The 20552-nt window shown below is 35.7% G+C and overlaps 1 protein-coding gene across 1 annotated transcript in view; it reads left to right on the forward strand.

Annotated features, from left to right (window-relative positions):
• HMCN1 (hemicentin 1) overlaps positions 1-20552 on the forward strand; it is a 442964-nt gene that overhangs the window by 95672 nt on the left and 326740 nt on the right. The window contains exon 2 of the mRNA XM_004688154.2: positions 6163-6233. Coding sequence (XP_004688211.1) covers positions 6163-6233 — 71 coding nt within the window. The remainder of the gene's footprint in view (positions 1-6162; positions 6234-20552) is intronic.

The raw sequence follows: 20552 nt of genomic DNA on the forward strand, positions 1-20552 counted from the left end.
TCTGTTTTCTTCTCTCTAAGTATATTTTTCAAACCATGGATACATTTTGATGTGAAAAATGCCATTTTATCCTTAGCATAACACGTAAAACTGAGAATCTTCACTTGTTGGTCATTAAAAATCCCACGGCTGTTTTGTAAGTATGCTTCTTGTAGCTCTGGCTTAAGTCCAGTCTAAGCAATAACATCCTATTCAGTATACCTCAAAGTCCTATATCAATTATTAAGGCATTCTTCTTTGCTTCCTGTTCTAAACAGCTGTGTAACATTGCTGAATTCATGCTCACAATTTTTTTCTGCTTACACTTTTTTTCTATATCCTGTTCAGCAGTCCAAGTGACCCTTGCATTGTACATATATTATCTTCCATTTTGTTAAGGCATTTAAAGTTATCATACAGCTTCTTGTTAAATGAGTAATCTCTTTGGATAGTGGAACAGAATTCTGCTTAATTAATATTTGATAAAATGCTCTGAATCAATTTATCATTGAGCTGGAGTTTATATAGCACAAATGCCAAATGCATTACTTCATGTCAAAGCAGTCATTCAGGGCCTTGAAGTAGTCTTGAAAATTACCTGTTCTCATGTGAGTAGGAATACTTTAAATGAGTCCTGAAACTCATTTGGCATTAGTTCATCTCAAAGTCAGGAAATAATTCTGTTTGTAGGTTAGATGCAGAGAATGTATAAATGGTTTTGGACAACAGCATTATAATTCACTGAGACTAATGATATCTGAAAAGAGTGTGTTGTAGATTACAATGAAAATAGTTAACAGTAAATATAGTTATTAATCTGATTTTCTGTAGCATCCCAAAGCAGGGAATATAATTTTTTAGATTTTATTCAGATAATTTTAATGCTTTGACAAACAATTTTCCACATAGAAGACTTTGTAAGGGAATTATGTTTAATTAATTGACTGAAAATAGGAATTTGAAAGTGGAACATATTGTGATTTAGCTTATGGAAGGGACTTTGAGCAGACATGTCACAATGCCTCAGATTTCTTTCTTTCTTTCTTCTTCTTCTTCTTTTTTTTTGTCACCCTTTGTTAATCCAATGTTTTTTTAAAGTTCCAGCTCATACCTCATATCCTCACTGATGCCTTTATTATGTATTTGCTCAACGGTCTCTCTTCTTTCTGGATACTGAGAAAATTGCTGTCTCTACACATTTGTATCACCTGTCCTTTCTCTGATGCTGGTGCTTTCTTTTCAACTTTTCATGGTTTGCTTTTTTTTTTTAAAGATGCATTTATTTATGCATACAGAATTGGGGTACAGGCCAGAGGTGCAGGGGTGGTGAGAGGATTCACCAGAAACAGAATGGGGAGCAGAATAGGCTGACTCATGAAGTATAGTGCTAAGGGGAACAGTGGGTGGGTCAGGAGAGGTCTGCCGCACCATGTGGGTCATCTTCAGGGTAGGGATCGAACTCATGCTAAAGTGGCTTTAGCTTCTTAGTGTTGTGTTTTAACCCGCTGCACCACCAGGAAGGGCCCAACTTGCTGTTTTTAATGTTTTCCACTGTGTTTAAATTTCTTGATGGCAGGTCCTGTGATTTATGTACTTCTTTATTTCGTTGATTCCTTTATAATGCCTTGCACAGATTGATTGGCTTATAGTACTAGTTAGAGGTTTTGCTTTATTTTCTAGTATTTATGTGTAATTACAATATAATGTTAAGAACTGTATAATTTTTAAATAGACAAATTGTGAACACTGATATCAAATCATGGACAGGCAGTACTGGGATTCCATCAGGCAGCAATAAATATTCCTTATTATCAAGGAACCATTTTGAGTAAAGAAAAGCTGTAAGGAGCTCTGTAAGTGGAAAGGAAAAAGGAAGTGCGGAACCGTATATCAATCTTGCCAAGTGAAGCAGGGAAAGAAAATATTACATTGTGAACTTCTTTCCATTATTTTCTCAAATACAATCTAGCAACCCAGATTAAGAGAACAATGGCTGAGATGCTGGAAATAAATCCTACCCATCTGATAAATCCCTGGAAACAGGAAATAACAAAATTAATGAGAAAAGAAAGACTTTCTTAGAGTTTCAGATGTCATTTTATATATTAATAAAAAATGATCTTCTGGTGCTTAGCATGTGGCTTATATTTGTAACAACATAGTTTACCTTCATATTTCATTTGTTTTTAAAAATAAGACATTACGTAGAAAATGATATTTTGACTATGTGCAAAAATATCTTGATTAAAGAACAAATCTTTTGGTTAAAGAAGGCTGTTTTTGTAGCATAGTCCTTAGCGATGGCATGGTGACTTTGTGGTTTGAGGAAAAGAAGAAATAAATGATCTGAAGGATTTAAACTTTATTCTCAAAGGTTTAATCTTTATTTTATTTTTCTCATTTTTTTACCTTGTTGTGCTGGCAGTCACTGAGGCAGACACAAGAGTGATGATAGTTGCCATATCATGGAGTAGATGCCTTCCTGTGCCCACTCCCACTCTCCAACACACCCCCGCCCCACCAGAGAGTGTAGGAGCTCTCTCAGGGACTGGGCACCCTGACTAATCTGATCTCCCACTGTCTGTGTATCTCTTTTGTTTTTCTTTATGTGGTTGTGGTGAGGCTGGTATTCATTCACTATGCTTTACAAAGTGTTACGAGTTATAAAAATACTACAAGTATATTTATAGCAGTAAGGGTAATTTAATAGAATATGGGAGTATTGGTATATGGAATTAAAAAGGAATTAGCTTTAATAAAGATTTATTTGTTCTCTCGAGTTTAAAATCCCAAATTTTCACCTGTTGCGAAATCTACCTTAGTTCTTTCTGGGAAAAAAAAAAAAAAAAAGCCCTCTATGTAAGTATACCCACTCACTATCTTTTCTATTTCTGTTTCTGTGCTTCTATTTCTATACAAACTGCATTGTACTGCAATGCAATATTTACAGTTTTATCTTCTTCACTATACCATCAAGACTTTAAAGGGTAGAATTCATGTTTGTTCGTCTTCTATGTTATTGGAGCATCAGTATAGAGCAGGTGCTCAGTGTCTTTTTTTTTTTTTAAGGATTTATTCATGCATACAGAACTGGGGTACAGGTCAGAGGTGCAGGGGCCATGAGAGGATTCACCAGAGATAGAGTGGGGGGCAGGATAAACAGATCGATGAAGTACTCTGCTGAGGGAGCAGTGGACATGAGAGGAGAGGTCTTCTACGGGTGGGTCACCTCCCTGGATTGAATTCACACTGAAATAGGTGCTAATGTATTTTCACCCATTGCACCAGAGAGGGCTCCACTCAATGTCTAATTGTTAAAATAGACTTAAATAGAAACTTTCCAGAGGTGTTTCTCTGTGTGTTCAATTACAGTACCTGCTAGGCAAAAGAGATAATTTTCCTTTGTCTGTTAAACATAATTTTCACGCATGAGACAAAATAGAATTTCCTGATTTTGTGTGCCTGCTGTGGTCCAAAAGAGAAAAGAAGAAATTTAGCAGTGATAGAATCTTTGATAGGGTGGAGATCTGGAAATGAGGTACTGTTAGTGTGCTGCCCAGGGGTTGTCAGGGAAACTGACCATACTTCTCCATCAAAGTGATTTTGCCACTCTACCAAGCAAGAGTGGAGGAAAGGAGATTGACCCAAGTGACCGTTATGCCTCTTGTAGTTTTATTCTATTTGGAGATTGATGTTTTGTTTTTATATTTATTTTTGGTGGATTTTCTTTGTAAACAATTAAATAGAATTAAATGAATAAGCTCAGCATCGATGAGCTCTGTGTCAAAAATCGTATACACTTTTATTATACGTTAATGTTCACAACAACACTAAAGCAAGTTGGAGAAAAGGCAAAACATTGAAGGAAACAAGACTTAATCAGGCTTTGGAGAGGAAGAGGGGCATAGGTAGTTGGACAGTGGGGAAAGTGAGGCAGCTTCATGCTGGGAGTATCGCCTAAGGCTGAACATGGGATTGATAGAAAAGAGGGCCTTGGAGACTTCCCATTTAATTCTCTAAGGACCATGTTCAGGCTGGCACATGCAGTTGTACCTGCTGAGTATCATCAAAGACTTGGCAGGGGATGAAACCAACATGAGCAAAAGGAAGAGAAGAGGAAATTGCTCATGATACAGTTGGCACAGAGTTCCTTTAGGTGAAGAGAAAGACAGAGGGAGTTTGTCTTGAAAGGGAACAGGCTGATTTTTCAAAATAGTCATCATTCAACTCAAGAGTTGGAAAGAATGATTATAGTTGTAGGGATATAGTCAGCAAGCGACTGTGTCTCTTGATGATATCTCATAACTAATAATAGATTTATCTTAGCTGTCCAGTGTAGTTTGCAAAAATGTTTATTAATGAAATTCAAGAGAGTTTCCCATCTTTGTTGACAACAAAGATTTTGGAGTCTCTGGCTAATTAAGTGAAGGTTAACCACTCCTCTTATTTCATTTACTTTTGCATTATTAATTAATTTGATATATTTATATATATTTTACAACATTGTTCATTTTTAAACAATGTTTGCTATTTTCCTCCCTCAGGTGGAGACCCCTTAGAATTTCCTCCCCAAATTCACCAGTGCACCATCACCTCAGTCCCATCTGCTCCTCCCTCCCTTCCTGCTTCTTATTTTAATAGCATCTCCTTGTCTCTACTCTTGAATTACAAGCATATATCTAGGCTTATTATTATTTTTTAATTACATAGGGAATATTCTTTATGTTCTTTTTGCATATTCACATTTAAACTCTAGGATTATTAAACTATCATTCCATGTATGGACATAGAAACTGGATTTGACAATGCTGTTGACAATTTGTATGTCAGCATGTAACTGGCATTTTCTTTTCTGTTTTGCATTATTTTGCAAAAAGTAGGCCTTTGTTAAATCTTGAGGGAGTAGGCTTCCCGATTTTCCATATACATGGGACATGACTTTTACATAGCTAATGACTGTTCTGTTTTGTATGGAATGCAGATGTTTGAATTTTCACATAATTTCCCCAACAGCCTCTCCATTCCTTCTGCATACTGCAAGGTATACTGCAAGGTGTCTAATTGATAGTGAAGGATGGAGGCATTTTTCCATGTATGTTCTCAGCAAAATGACATTGGTTATGGCAGACAAATTTTTCTGCCTTTCTATTTACCTCATTTATTTCTAAAATCCTATAGTCTGTTTTGTATCACATTTAGCACATAATGAAAGGCTTGGCTAATTAATTTTTTCCATTGAAATCACTGAATTCTTTTCTGGCAAAATGCCTTTGAAACTAGAAAAATGTTTTATAAGAGCTAATATTAAGTATCTTAACTATTTTGTATGTACTTGTATATTTTGGTTTTGAATACAGTTTATATCTTTACTAGATTAAACAGAAAACTTTATTCACCTTGGGAATGTAAAATAATATGTCCACACACATAATACTCAGGTAAATTCTAATACTATTACTAAAATATGTAGCTTTACCTAGGAAAGTAATGGATTCATGTGCTGTGACACTTGTGCTTATTTATTTTGAAGGGTTTTTTTTTTTTTTTAGGAGAGTGCTTTTTTTTAGGGGGTTAAACTATCATTTTTTATTCAAACCAGTACAGGAGGACATTTACAATGATGCAAACACCCCAGCCATGGGGAAGAAAAGGAAATGGATGATTTTGTGAACTTTTAACGTTTGTATGTCTGTGCTTTTGCACGTTCTTAAAAATGAGTATTTTTTCTTTTTCTATAGTTTTAAACTTTTCATTTTGAGTTAACTTAACTTACAGAAAAGTTGCAGACCTAATAAGCACTTAGAGTTGGGAAAACAGAAATACAGGCCAAATAAGTGATTAAAGTCCAAAGCAAAGTAAGTGCTCAATAAATACTCCGTAATCAGTGACAGTCAAAAGGGACTAAAACTTCCTGCCTCTTTGTCACATGATATTTTTGACTACCTCTTTGCATTTCTCCAGGCTGAAAATACCCTTTTAGATATGCCTGTTTTATAGTAAATTGTAAGTTATTCTTTGGTGACTGGTAGTTATAAACTGAGAAAATATTTTTGTTCTTTTCCTATTTTTTATTATAAGTAACCATGGAGTACATAGTGAAAAGACATTTGCAAACAAAGAAAATTAAAGTTTTTGCTGTTATTGATAATTATTTATTGACCTAAGTTATCTTTGTCTTCACAGAAATTGGCCCAGTGACAATTACCACAGATCCCAAAAAATTTCAATTTGAACTCAGAGAACTGTATGTTCAGGTGAGTGCTTTTCAATTTTATTTCTTTTAGGAGTAGAATCTGAATTATCAGTTTTTAAGTTCCAGTACTACTTTTTTTTTCTCAACCGAGTCCTGAATGAATGGAGCAATAGCTTTTATATACAATTTTTATTTTTTTTTTGCTTAGAATTCCCTACCCTGTCATCAGGGACACAGTAGGGGGAAGAACAGATTGATTTATTAAATATGTTGCAAAGGGGAGCATTGGGTGAGAAAGGAGAGGTGAAAAAGCAGTGGGTGAGAATGTGTCAGCATCCTGGCCAGGGATCAAACTCAGGCTATTGTGGTGATAGTGCTAAGCCTTACCCCCTAGGCCACCAGTGAGGCCCTTTATACAATCTTTTTAGGTATAATTTGGTTATCAGAGAAGATGAATAACATTGGTTAAATGTTACTTTGAAAATAGGACTTGACGATACACTTGTAGATGAACTTTCTCTACTGTGCTGCTTTCAGATCATTAGTCTTAAATCCATTCATTAAAACAAAGACACTTACTTGTTGGACATGGTTTAAATATGTTCTTCTCCTTGTATAGAAATGGTCTAGTTAGAATCTTCTCCCCTTATTTCCTTGCTGCAAGTCAGACAACCTCTGGACTTTATCCTTATTGCCATCTCAGTCCACTCCAGTGCTCACATTGTTTTAATTCTAGCACCTTAGTCTCCAGGAAGAAGCATCTGTCCATTAAGCTTTTTGTGCACCTTCTTACACTGTACCTGCTACTTCACCTTCATCAAATTCTCTAGTCTATTAGCCCCAACCTGTCTCCTAGATCATCTCATCTCACTTTTCTTGCATTTTAAGCTAGTTCACAGTCCTGTCATTTCAAAAACACTCCTATTTTTTTTTAAAGATTTATTTATTCATACAGAACTGGGGTACAAGCCACAGGTGCAGGGGGAGTGAGAGGCTTCACCAGAGAGAGTGGGGAGCAGAACAGGTAGATCGATGAAGACACGCCAACAGGAGCAGCGGGCAAAACAGAAGAGGTCTACCACTCCGTCTACCACTCCATGTGGATCACCTCTATGGCAGGGGATCGAACTCGCACTGAAGCAGCTGTGGCTAGCTTGCAGTGTTGCATCCTAACCTGTTGCACCACCAAGGAGAGCCTCAAAAATACTTCTATTTTATTCTTTGTTCATTGCCTTTTTGTTCAAAAGGAAAAACCTCATTTCTTAATGATCCCATGAGCATGTGCATGCTGTTCTTGCAGAAGTTCTTGCTCTTCATTCTGCTGTCATTTCATTCTTCCTAAACCTATTTTAAAACACTCACTCTTAGATTCTCATCTTGAATACCACCTCCTCAGAGAACTTTGTCTTCTGGGCTAGGTCATATCTCATTGCATTTCTCCATCACAGAGCAGTTTAGGCTTCACCTTGAAGGACCATGTCTGATATTCTCCATCCTTGAATACCCTAGTACAATCCTGGGCATATAGATTTTGTTTAATTTATGATGGATGAATGAATGAATGCTTATACCCATATGTACAAATTAGTCAAAATAGTATTTGAAGTTTAGTACTTTGATTTGTCTCACTTTTGGGTGAATATTTGAATCAGAATTGTATATAGTATAGCATAATGGGGGGTAGGATAAGGAACTCAGTTTGACATTCATATACATGTATTCAATCTTGTTTTTTTTTCATGCATAACTCTATTGTAATTATATACTAATATAATATAAAATAGATTCTATAGACAGCCTTTGAATATTTTTCTCTTCTACTAAATGTCTAAATATGATAATATTTTCTACTAATAATCTCCATTTTCTTTTTAGTCATTCTTTTTCAGTTAATATATGATTCTCATTTACAATTTATTTGTCCCACTCTCAGTATAGCGATTTTTTTTGTCACTGTGTATGTCTGAGTTTTCTGGAAAAAAAAATCTTACATAGAAATTTCCATCCTGTACATGGATCATAGTTTTTAGACATTATATTGGCCTTGGTGGTTCAACTGCTTATGTTCCCCTTGTTTTGTCCCAACTTCTGTGATCGGCCTCAAGAAAGAAAAACGGGAGGCAGAAAGGCTGAGCAAGCAGAGTTTATTGCTCTCCGGCAGCAGCTGAGATGGAGCCCCACCGCCCCTAGGTGGGGTCCGCAACTACTGCCAACTCAGTAAGGGGAAGGGTCTCCTATATAAGTCCTAAGCTCAGATTTCAAAGGGGTGACTCATTGCCTTGATGTGAGGCCCAGTTCGTTATCACCTTCAGCTAGTCCCATCCTGGATACAAGGTCAGTTTATTACCACCTTATCAAGCTTGGATGCAAGGCTCAATTCATTACCACCCTAATTCAGTCCTTGTCAGTAAATCTTTGGTCACTCCCAACACCCCTGTTCTACTGGGAACGTAAGGGTAAATGCCTTGTCTTTTCACTGAGTGTCTGAACCTCCTGTGGAATGAGCCAGCGTCTACAACCAAGTGGACTTTTTAATATTTTACTGCATAAATATTATTTGAGGGTGACTTCTTTTAAAAATGGAACACTACACATGTAACACGAAAATATTGCTTGACATTATAAAGGATACCTTAAAAGCCTGATACATTTTCAATACACAGATATTTAGAAGGGCAAAGAAATGGATTTCTGATATAATATTAGGAAGGGATTTACTGTATTTATTTATTTATTTATTTATTTACTTACTTACTTACTTACTTACTTACAAGATGAGAGGCAGACTATATTCTTGGTTATCTGGCCAGAATCAAAGTACCTATATTCTCAATGAGACTTGGAGTTGACCCTTTCTGATTTCCTGCCTCTCCCTTTCTTTTGTTCTCAGAGATCTTTAGGGAGTGCCTTGACTCTTTCTCCATTTGTCTCAGGGGTGGAGGATCCTAACTTCTGACTCACACTCCATTGATTCCCTAACCAGGACCCTCCCTTCCCACCCTTTGGAATGGAATCTGATACAGATGACTCCATAGGGTCATGTAGCATCTTTGTTAAAGAAAAGAATCTTTCTTTTTCCCCTGGATTGGAAGCTGGTATCTGTTTCTCTAGAGGTTTGCTCTGGGCTGACTTAAATGATTTTTTTTAACATTGTTTGGGGATCCAAGAGAATGCTAATGTAGAACAACTAGCCTGGGAAGAAATCAAATATTTACTTTTCCCTTCATTTGACATTGGGCATTGTTCTAGGCATGGGTGGGGGGCAGTACCATGAAAGTGTTTTCATTTTCAAAGTTTCTAGTGAATTCTTTATTAAATTAATGGCAAAAATGTTTATTAAGTTAAATATGAAAGACTGTAGATTATATTTCTTAACACCTAGTCTAAAGAGCATATTTTGTTTTCTGTGTTGTCTTGGAGAACATTTTATTATATCATAAATATGAGATTTCCAAAATTTCATAAAATAGTGCAAGATACACTTATTAATTCCCCCTCCAGCCATTTCTAATAACTTCCCACAGTCACTGATATCAAGAGCATTAAGACTGTGGCCCTGGCCCTCCCTGGTGGCGCAAAGGGTTAAGGCACAGCACTGCAAGCAAGCCCCAGCCACTTCAATGCAAGTTCGATCCCCAGCCCCAGTGGTGATCCACATGGCACGGCAGACCTCTCCTGATCCACCCACTGCTCCCCTCAGCAGTGTACGTTGTCTGTCTGACTGTTCGGCTCCCACTTTGTCTCTAATGAATCCTTTCACTGCCCCTGTACCTCTGGTCTGTACCCCAGTTCTTTATGAATAAATAAATATTTTTTTTTTAAATAAAAGACTGTGGTCCTGTTAAAACCAACTTGGATTAAAAAAATAAAATCTTTAAAAATACCCCTTTCATATTTGTGATAATTTTGAAAACAAGAAAGTTCATTTTGAAATAAATTAATCACCCACTAATATTGTACTAGGCTTAGCTGTTTTTCTTACAGAGATATGGAATTAACTTGAGGAAAAGTAATTTAAGTTTTTCTAAGAAAAAATAAGCCAAAACTTGCTAAACTTAAATCATTAAATTTAGAACATTAATTTTATTGTGATTTATCCTCTTTTATCTGGAATACAGAGAAGAAACTTGAAAAGCAACTGAGATTTCTCTTGGGGAAAAGAAGGGAAGACAAATGAGAACAAATGGTATTCAAATCACACAGAGCTTTGGGAATTAATATCCTTGTAAATATCAGTGCAAAGCCTTGCCTCGGGTCACATTCTTTATAAGAAACTATAAAGTTTGTTGATTTTTAGAAAATGGTGTTGGCAGTAATATGCTTTCAAGCCTTTTATCCTTGTATTTTAAAGAACAAAAAACACATTAGTCAAACATCTGAAATGTAAAAAATAGATCTTTCTATTATAATGGAACTACAGTTCTAACTTTGGGGTAGTTGATACCCCCAAACTGAGAAGTTTCACATATAATTTGATTTTCCTTTGTGAAGATTCAGTAATTGACTTTAAAAAGGAGGAATATAACTGAAAATATGTGAACAGCTTCACCACATAGCAACAAGATAAAGTTATGAAGACTATAACCTAGTTATTGTCCTTCTTTAACAGAAACAGAACTATAGATATAAACTTTAACAGACTAATATTGGGGGGGACATATTTTGCTGTAGGAAAATTCTAACAATTGATGTTAGGATTAAATTCATTTCCTTTCCAAAGGAGAGCCAGATAACAACTATGAAAAAGAAGTGGGCAAAGATAATGCTGATTTCAGAATATTTTACATGCCAACTTTTTTTTTTAAGATTTATTTATTTATACACACAGAACTTATTTATTATACACACAGGCCAGAGGAGGAGGGGCGGTGAGAGGACTCACCAGAGACAGTGGGGAACAGAACAGGCAGATTGATGAAGTATACTGCTGAGGGGAGCAGCAGGTGAGACAGGAGAGGTCTGCCACGCCATGTGGTCACCTCCAGGGTAGGCAGGGATCGAACTCCTGTAGAAGTGGCTTAAGCTTCTTAGTGCTGTGCTTTAACCCACTGCACCACCAGGGAGGGCCTCCATTTAAGTTCTCTTAATGTATTTGATTTACAAGTGACATATGCATGTCTGTATGGGAAGATAGAGTATAACTCATCATTGCAAATAAAAGTTTCCAGAACAGTAGAACTAGTTTCTGGCTGCAAATCAGGCTTCAGTATACATTACCCATTAATACTGCTGTTATACTACCATTAGCATTCTATAGTCTTATAAAGGAAATAATCACCAAATGTTTCTACCATAAAGGAGCAATAAGTATGGAAGTGTACCTTTTAAAAGGCTTTAGAAGTATTTTAAATGTTATTTTAGTTCAAGCTCACACAAATTTGTCTTATTCCATTTTACAAATGAGGATACTCAAGTGTTGAGATATTAGGTAACATGTCTTAGGTCACCATATCGGCAAGTAGCGAAACTGGGAGCATTTAGTGCCAAAGTCAGTTTCTTTTATCACTTTGCTACTTTCCTTGTAAATATTGGTTTAAATAACCTTATTAATCTAATCAAATTGTTTATATAATTTCTCTTTGTGTTTTATTTCAATGTAAGGCAGTAGAGAATTAAAGACAGATTCAAGTCTAGAGCTGGCCTCTTCTGCAAGGTAGTGCATTTATTTCTAGATTTTAGCTTCTCTTTCTACCTCTGGTCACTGAACAATTGGCACACCTAATATTTTAAAATAGCAAGTGACAATGTCATCGTAAATAAAAAGTTACTTCTTTTCCTCAACATGATCTTGCTACTTCTAACTTATTTAGGTGTGAGCTCACAAACACCTCAAAGAAACAGAATGAGATGTATTTTAAGAGATAGAAAGGTAATATTTATACCGTATGCATACTTTTAAGTTCTGATTATTGTTAGAGTTGAAAATTCTTATAATCTAAAGCTAATAAAACTATCATTTTCTGCTAGATTCTCTGAAGGGTAAATTATCACATATATCCTTCAGGAGTGAAGGATGGAACTGAGGTAGGAGAGTGGAGGCACTGGGGGGAATGTTTAGCTCTTTCTTGGTACCCTATCCATCTTGATTCCCTATCCAGAAGCAAATAACTGGTTGATTTCTTTATTATCTTTTGTATATACTTCAAAGGACATAGGACAGAGTTTAGAAGGACATGCTGCTATTAGGTTGCTTTTTCAGAGCAGGATATATATCCAGTTAAAATGTGGATTATGTTGGGATATTTCTTGACCATTTTTTCAAAGTGCACGTGTGGGAATGTTATTAAGGATAAATAAATGATTCATTACAGGTAAATACATGATACAAAATAATATTGAACAAGAGGAATAACTGATCTGCGGTGCCTAGATTCATGCCACACAAAACTGGTCTCTATTCTTGTATGCTCACATTGACTTTTAAGAATTTTCAGTTATCTGGTGTGTGTGTGTGTGTTTCCTCCTCTTTGGCGATGATCTGGTACTTACTTCACCAAAATCTGACTGTTACTTTAAGAAAACATGAAATTTGTCTATCTGAAACTTCTCTATAAATTGTTCATAAAGGATAATGATTTAATTAGTAAAATGTACTGTACTGATAATTTTTTCCAAGACAACAGTGCATAAAATAAAAAAATTTTGATCACATTAAATGAAAATCACAACACTGCAATATCCTTTAACTAACCAATAATGAAGTTGATAGCAGATGTGCTTCATTGGAGAGTGTTGGGACAGATTATCAGGGGTTTTAGTGAGCAGGCAGTGGAGTAGTAGAGAATGAGATAGCTCTTAAGAGAGGGATAATGGGAAGAAAGGAAGCCTGCTTAGAGGAAGTACATGCGGAGTAAATGCCTAGTCCTTGAATAAGCTGCTGATTGGCTACCTTGACCTCCTTAGACCCTGTCTTGTCCCTGCCTGGCTCTTTCTTCCCAAGTAAACTAGGTAGCCTGTTAGGACAAACCTAAAATCACTCCCACCCAAGCAGCAGGGTCATCATTTGCCAGGAAAAGAGAAGGTCACAGTAAAATGGCACAGAGTATGTGAAGGGGAGAGAGGCATTACTACTCAGCAGTCTAAAAAGACTCATGCCACTCACAGCAACATGGATGGAGCTGGAAGGGATTATGATTAGTGAAATAAGTCAGAAGGAAAAAGAAAAATTATCAGATGGTTTCACTTAGAGGAGGAATATAGGGGAACCAAACAGGGGGACAGAAAAAAAGACAAAATTGGCAAGCAAACTATAAATCCAGGACACACATAGTAGGGGACGGGGAGGAAGAGGGGTCAAAACACAGGAGGGCAGACCACAAGTACTATGGGTGATTTGATGGTGGGAATTTTATGGGGATTACAAAAATGAACAATGATTGTAAATCAATTTTTAAAAAGAAGTACAGTAGAGGAGTGTTACTGAAATGGAAACTGAAAATACCAAGTTACCATTTCTTGGCTTCCCACTTTTGCCTATTATTAACCCTGTGTACTTCCACATCTTTTTATAATTAGAAGCTATAACATGATATTTTGTTATGCATGGTTGCCTTCAGGCAGTCTCTTGAAGGGATGATGGACCATAAAAATTCATGTGAGTTGTGAATTTTTTGTAAAGTTTTAAAATATGAAGGCTCATCATTTTCTGGTTTATTAATCAAAATCCTGAGTGCCTGCACAATTGTATGTTTATGATTGTTTGAGTTGAAGGAGACTGAATCTATTTCAAAGACCCAGCATGAAAGAATGCTCAAGTGAAAAGATCAATTACTAAAGAGTTAGACTCTTACTGCTGACAGGTGGTCATGTGAAAGCCTGGAAATGGTTGTAAATGTTCACCTTTAATGCATCTGGACTGGAGGTCATTGCTTCTCTGATGCTTTGGCTTGGATTGCATTTTCTTGAAGCTTGTCTGGTGATCACTGTAAAGAACGTCGTAGTGGTATCCTTGGGTTATAACATTTTTGTTGTTTATTATGGACTCTGAAAAGATTTGGGCTCTGAAAACCTCTGCTGTGGTATATCTTTCCATATTTTCTATGTTGAAGCCCAGCACATGGCACTGAGAAACTAGGCCTCTAGTCATTCTGATTTATTTGCTATTTGCATCTTTAAATTAGATTCACTTCAGTGTAAATGATTTCCATATGTACATTCTGTTTTCTTGGTTTTAGGATCACATAACCATATTTTAAGAAAGAAAACTGAGGGTTGTAGCATTTGCTCAGCTTACAACTGAGTTTCATTCCTAAAATTTGATAGGTAAAGGGCAAGTTAAACACAGAAGGCATTTCAAGAAATGGGTGTTCCATGTTGAAAGAATACAGTCTGGCTTTGAAACCAGGCTTAGTAGGATGTACTCTTTGTTAATGCCAGTTCAGATTCTTTTGGTCTCAGGCATGAGCCTACCATGAAGTCTCATTTTCTGATTGCTTAGTTAGGCATAACTGGAAAACAACTGGTGCAAACACTAGTTCATTGAGGATGGATGAGAATAGAGGAACTAAAATGGGTCAATAGAAGAGAAAGAACAGGCACAGGCAAGAGCTTGTTCCAAGATTAGTGTTCCCTGTTCTCTGATCCCTTGTTTGAAGAGCATTTTCCCGTTAGGTTTTGGACAGAGACTTCGTTTTTCACCAGCTCCTCTTAAGGCTTAATGGTTCAATTTATTTTAGTGCCACTCCCACACTCTCTTGTATTTAGAAAAGACAGCACGTTTATCTATGTTTTATTACTCCCTTGACTGATACTGTTTCCATTTATTCTTATTTAATATTGCTTTCCAGGAATTTGTTTTTTTAACATAATTATCACTGTAACTCTGAGGTTACAGATCATTTTTTCCTTTAATTCCAGGAGCTGCATTTACTGTGAAAGGTCAGATGTTTCTGTTTTTCAATACATATTTTTTTTCCTCTCTCTGAAGTGTCTTGGCAACTTATTAAATAGTAACCATCAGTAGAATTATAGAGATAAGATGAATATCAAATTACTGAGCAAGAATGTGCCTACTAGCACCAATTAATTATGTTTTAGTGTTCAAATAAAAACATAAAGTTGACAAAGTCAGACCCTTCTTGTATACATTTAGGGAATTATGTAATTCAATGCATTAAACACTTCAGTTCCCTCACACCTTTCATTTTCATGTGTGTGCAGATTTATGTGGTTTGGAGGGATACATTTACATAGCTGTGTTTGTTTTCTTTTGTTAAATATTAAATCTGATTGTATGCCAGGATGAAAGAGAGGCCAAAAGACAAGATAGAGGCAGAGAGAGATGACAGATGGGAAGACTTAGTTTTATATTCTACTGAATATAACACATACATCATACATATTATTATTATATACATTATGTATATATGTATATATTTGGTTAAAGAGCAGCTTTTGACACTCGTATTTTTATGGGACTTAGCTTTGGAATTACATCACAGGAAATGAGATGGATTAGGTTTGAGTAGAGCTCAGGTTAACTCTAACAACTATGCCTATAGATTGTTTCAAGATTCCTTACATAAATTAACAATGATGTAAGAAAATAAGTAAGTATAAAAAAATTTAAAAAGATTGCTTGCACAATCTCAATCACTCATTTATTCATTGCTCATTATCTATTTATTTATCAAACAACAATGAAGCCCTTACTAAATTACTTGATGAACAAAGATCTAGGAGAAGATAAATTATAACACCATGGAAGGAATGCTACAATAAAAAAATGAACATTATGTGGGTATCTGGTAGGAGGGCGATCGCTTCCTCTACTTTTGAGTGTCTCTGATAAGCTGCTTGCTAGCAGACAGAGAAACTGATGAAGATAATAAAAGCCCTCACTGGATTCTCCATGAACCTTAAGCCAGACAATAATGAGCTCAAGTCTCCCCTCTTTTACCTACTAACTGTGTGATCCCAGGAAAAGGATTTCCAAGGTTTGGTGCTCTGTTCAAAATAAAATGTGCCAAAATGATACCTGCATCATCAGTTGACGTAAAAAGTAACATGTAAAAAGCATACGTGACAATACTGTCTCAAGGCAGCTATCCATTAAGATCATATAAGTAGAGTGCCTTATTATCAGTAGTAGAATCAAATTAATGAGCCCTTTCATAGATTCAACTTCATCAGTTCTACATTTCTTCATCAGGATGTTTTATGGAATATTAGTTTCCTTTTTTTTTTTTTCTTCCTACTTGGTATTCAGGTCAAGACAGAAAAGAATGCTTATAAACAGTTACTTACTTTTTGTTTGAACTTAAAACTTAAAGGACTTCCTTTTTATAGTTTTAGCTACAATCCTTTGCCCTCAAATTTCAAACACTTACATGAGTTTGAAACAAATCATGTTAATGTATCAATGTATCTGACTTTGTAAGGTTTGTATATTAACATGCATAATCACCAGTTCTCTTTAGTCCTACTCTGTCTACATTAAAAAAAATCAGACATCACTTGTGAATTTGGGGAATACTATAACAAACCCGTGAGTGAAGTCCTTGTGTGTGTGTGTGAAAGGTGACATGCTTCTGCCTTTTCAGAATTGATTTTTTTTCTTTTCTTTTTTAAAGATTATTTATGTACTGGGGTACAGGACAGAGGTGCAGGGACAGTGAGAGGATTCACCAGAGACAGAGAGGGTAGCAGAATAGGCAGACTGATGAAGTACACTGCTGAGGGGAGCAGAGAGAGAGACAGAAGAGGTCTACCTGGCTATGTGGATCATCTTCTGGGCTGGGGATCGAACTCTCACTGAAGCAGCTGTGGCTAGCTTGAAGTGCTGCACTTTAACCTATTGTGCCACCAGGGAGGGCCATCAGTGTTGATTTTTTCTATCTGAAATACCTTTCACAACTTCATTATAACTATCAATAGAATTATAATTTGCATATATATGTGTAAATATGAAAACTATAAAATTTGAACAAAATCAATAATCTATAGTTTTGTAGCTAGATCTTGATTCCTAGATGAAAGCAACTTGAATTTTGTTTCTAATAACTTCTGATAGGAAATAAAGTTCATGGAGAACTTTTAAAAGGTCAGTTAGTCTCCTTTGCAGATATTTATCTAGAATGAAGCCTAGATTATTAAACCAAACATATCAGTCTGAAGCAGTGTTGGCCAACAAAAATATGAGCCATTTAAGTAATTTTCTAAAAGTTGAAATTAATTTTAAAAATCCATTTAACCTAATATATCCAAGATACTATTTCAAAATGTTATCAGTATAAAAATTAATACTTCTTTCATGTCTTCTTTTTTTTTTAAGATTTATTTATTTATGCATACAGAACTGGGATACAGGCCAGAAATGCAGAGGGTGAGAAGATTCACCAGAAACAGAGTGGGGAGCAGAACAGGCAGATCGACAAAGTACACTGCTGAAAGGAGCAGTGGGCCGGTCAGGAGAGGTCTGCCATGCCATGTGGTCACCTCCGGGGCAGGCGGGGTCGAACTCATGCTGAAGTGGTGTTAGCTTCTCAGTGCTGTGCTTTAACCTGCTGCACCACCAGGGAGGGCTCCTTCTTTAATGTCTTTATTTAAATTTTAGTCAAATAAAATAAATAAAACAATCATTTCCCTACTTCTGCTAGCCGTTCTTAAAGTACTCAGTGGGCATAGAAGATAAGTTAGTGTTTACCATATTATCTAAAATATTACATTTACAAGCCATTTTAAAAGTTATGACAAAATGACTAGAAAAGCAGACTTAAGAATTAGCTAGGTCGTGTTTAAAAGTATATAACGTTATGTGATAAATTCCTGTGGAAAAACAAACATATTTTCAGTAATCTACATTAATAATGATATAGACTAATAGTTTCACTAAGGTGAATTATGAGTTAATAATGATTTTTAAAATCAAGTTAATCACTAACTGCAATAAGCAGAATGGTAATAATTTAAAAGTACTATACTATTTCGGGAAGAGAAGTTTTATTCTTTAGAACAATATATAATCAAAATGTAACCAGTATACTTACAATAGAATCTGTGCCTACAAATGTGAAGTTCAGGACAGAATCATTATTTTTTATTGTAAAGACTACATTGATTTCCACAGCTGGAAAAAAAAAATTACCTAAGCTATATAATTCACTTTAAGGGGAATATAAGCACATTCGCTATGTGTTTTTGATATACTGGATCAATCAGATTGGATCTTTTGGCTTAACATTCTCCAATTTTCTTTCTGCTCTCAGACTTCTATTAGTTCTTTCATAAAAATGATGACTTCATTTTGGAGTCTATGATATAAAAAATCTAAGACATAAAAGGGGTGCCTCTCATATTATAATTGTGAAATTCTTTGTATGGGTATAACTGTTTCAGCTCATCACACTCTTTCTTTTGGGTATTAACCAATATTAAGCTTCATTGATAGAAGGTTCAGTGTTGCACAGATACTTTTTTCAGAAGAAAAGTATTGGTGATGCCAATACTTACAGAAAATGTGTGGTAGTGGTTTCATTAATATGTAATTTTAATCTTTTCAAATACATAGCATAAACATTGCTTAAAGGCTTAGAGACTCCATTTCAATGCATTTTTTGGGGGTGGACTACATTCAATTTTTAGGAAGAACCTGAAGGTATGAGGGACCTCAGTGGGGTAAAGTAATTTGTAGTCACTTCTAAGGTCTAATGGTTTCTAGAGTATACTCTTGGATGATGTGTGGCATCAACTAAGGCATCTTGAACAAGTCAAATAATTCAGATACTCTCCTTCACTTCCTAAATGAAGGTTTATTATATCTCTGGCGATTTCATTGCTATTCTGATGCTAATCCATAACCTGAAGATGTCCAGTCCCTTGGTAATAAGTGACAATTAGCAAAAGTGAATTATTCCCTCTTTAGAGTTGTGCTACCATAGAGCTACATTAATGTCCTTGAATGTTCAGCAACTATTTGGGGAATGGATAAATTATATCATGATTAACTCAGTTGTGCAATGGTAAGCACAGACGAGTATTTCTGTTTAAGCTTTTAAAACAAAAGTAATTAGAGTTTTTGCATAAACCCAAATATCTAGTTAGATATGCGAAGGTGGCCAAAGTAAAAATTATTCCCACAACAGACAAAAACTACTATTGTGCCCAGTAGCTGTTTCCCACGTTCCTAGCACACAGGTGCTCAGTCAAGGCATTTGTTGCATGAGATAATTCCCCAAATAACCATTTCACAAAGGAAATTATTTTATGGATCATTTAAAAGTAAAGGGTATAAAAGTACATCTGTAGAGTGAGGAAGTATGACTGACTGGAATAAAAGAGAAAGTTTTAAAGAGAGGAAAGCAGATTATCTCAACTTTTGACAAAAAGTAGTCTAATTTGACAAATATTTACTCTGTGATTTCTGCATGGCTGGCAAATACTGTGACCCGAGGGCTCAAGGACAGCAGCAAAGCAGTTTCTGCATTCAAAAAGCTTACAGAAAATGGAAGAATCTAGTTTTGTGAGGTGTGTTTGATGGCAGAGATGAAGTAGTAGAAAATCACTTGAATGAAAGGATTAAAGTGATTAAGGTGTGCAGTCAGCAGCAGATTCAAAGAACAGGAAATAGTTTCAGTGGAAAGAAAACATTTAAAAAAAAAAATAAAATGATAGTTTATTTTTACATCACTTTGTGCATTTTTCCATTTCAGTTGTAATCCCCGTGGGCTTCTCATCACCAAATGACCCATGTGCTATCATCATAGTCCAGTGCATTTCCTTCCCCCCACTGTTTTTGATCCCATTCTCCACCCCTCCCCCATAAAATGTCTCTGGTATATGGCTATTTATTATTATTATTTTCTTGTCTGGTCCATTATACTCTTGCTATGAGTGAAATCACCCAGTATTTTTCCTTTCTGTCTGGCTTATTTCACTAAGCATGATCTTTTCCAGCTCCATCCATGTTGCTGCAAAAGGCATGTGTGTTTTTTTTTTTTTGGTTGCTGAATAATATTCCATTGTATATATGCGCCACATCTTTTTAATCCAGTCATCTACTTTTGAGCATTATTATTTCCATGGAAAGCAGCAATAAACATGGGGTGCAGGTATCTTTTTTGAGTCAGTGTTTTTGTGACTTTTGGGTAGATACCTAGGGTGGATTGCTGGGTCATATAGAAGCTCCAAGTTTAGCAGTTTGAGGAACCTCCAAACAGTTGAAAGAAAACAACTTTTAGAGAGACAACAGCAGAAGAGAGAAAATAGAGGCATAATTTGATCCAACACAAGTTGTTAGTGAAAGATTTTAAGTAGGAATATATGATATATTTACATGTCTTTATTGTGGAGGAAAATAAAGTTTGATAATAGAAAGAGCAGAAGATTAGATAGGAAACAGAACAGGAAAAAAAGGGGTCAGTGGTATGGTGAAGGATGCATT

Source organism: Condylura cristata, unplaced genomic scaffold (genome assembly GCF_000260355.1).
Source record: "Condylura cristata isolate star-nosed mole 26May11 unplaced genomic scaffold, ConCri1.0 scaffold00024, whole genome shotgun sequence".
NCBI classification, from domain to species: domain Eukaryota; kingdom Metazoa; phylum Chordata; class Mammalia; order Eulipotyphla; family Talpidae; genus Condylura; species Condylura cristata.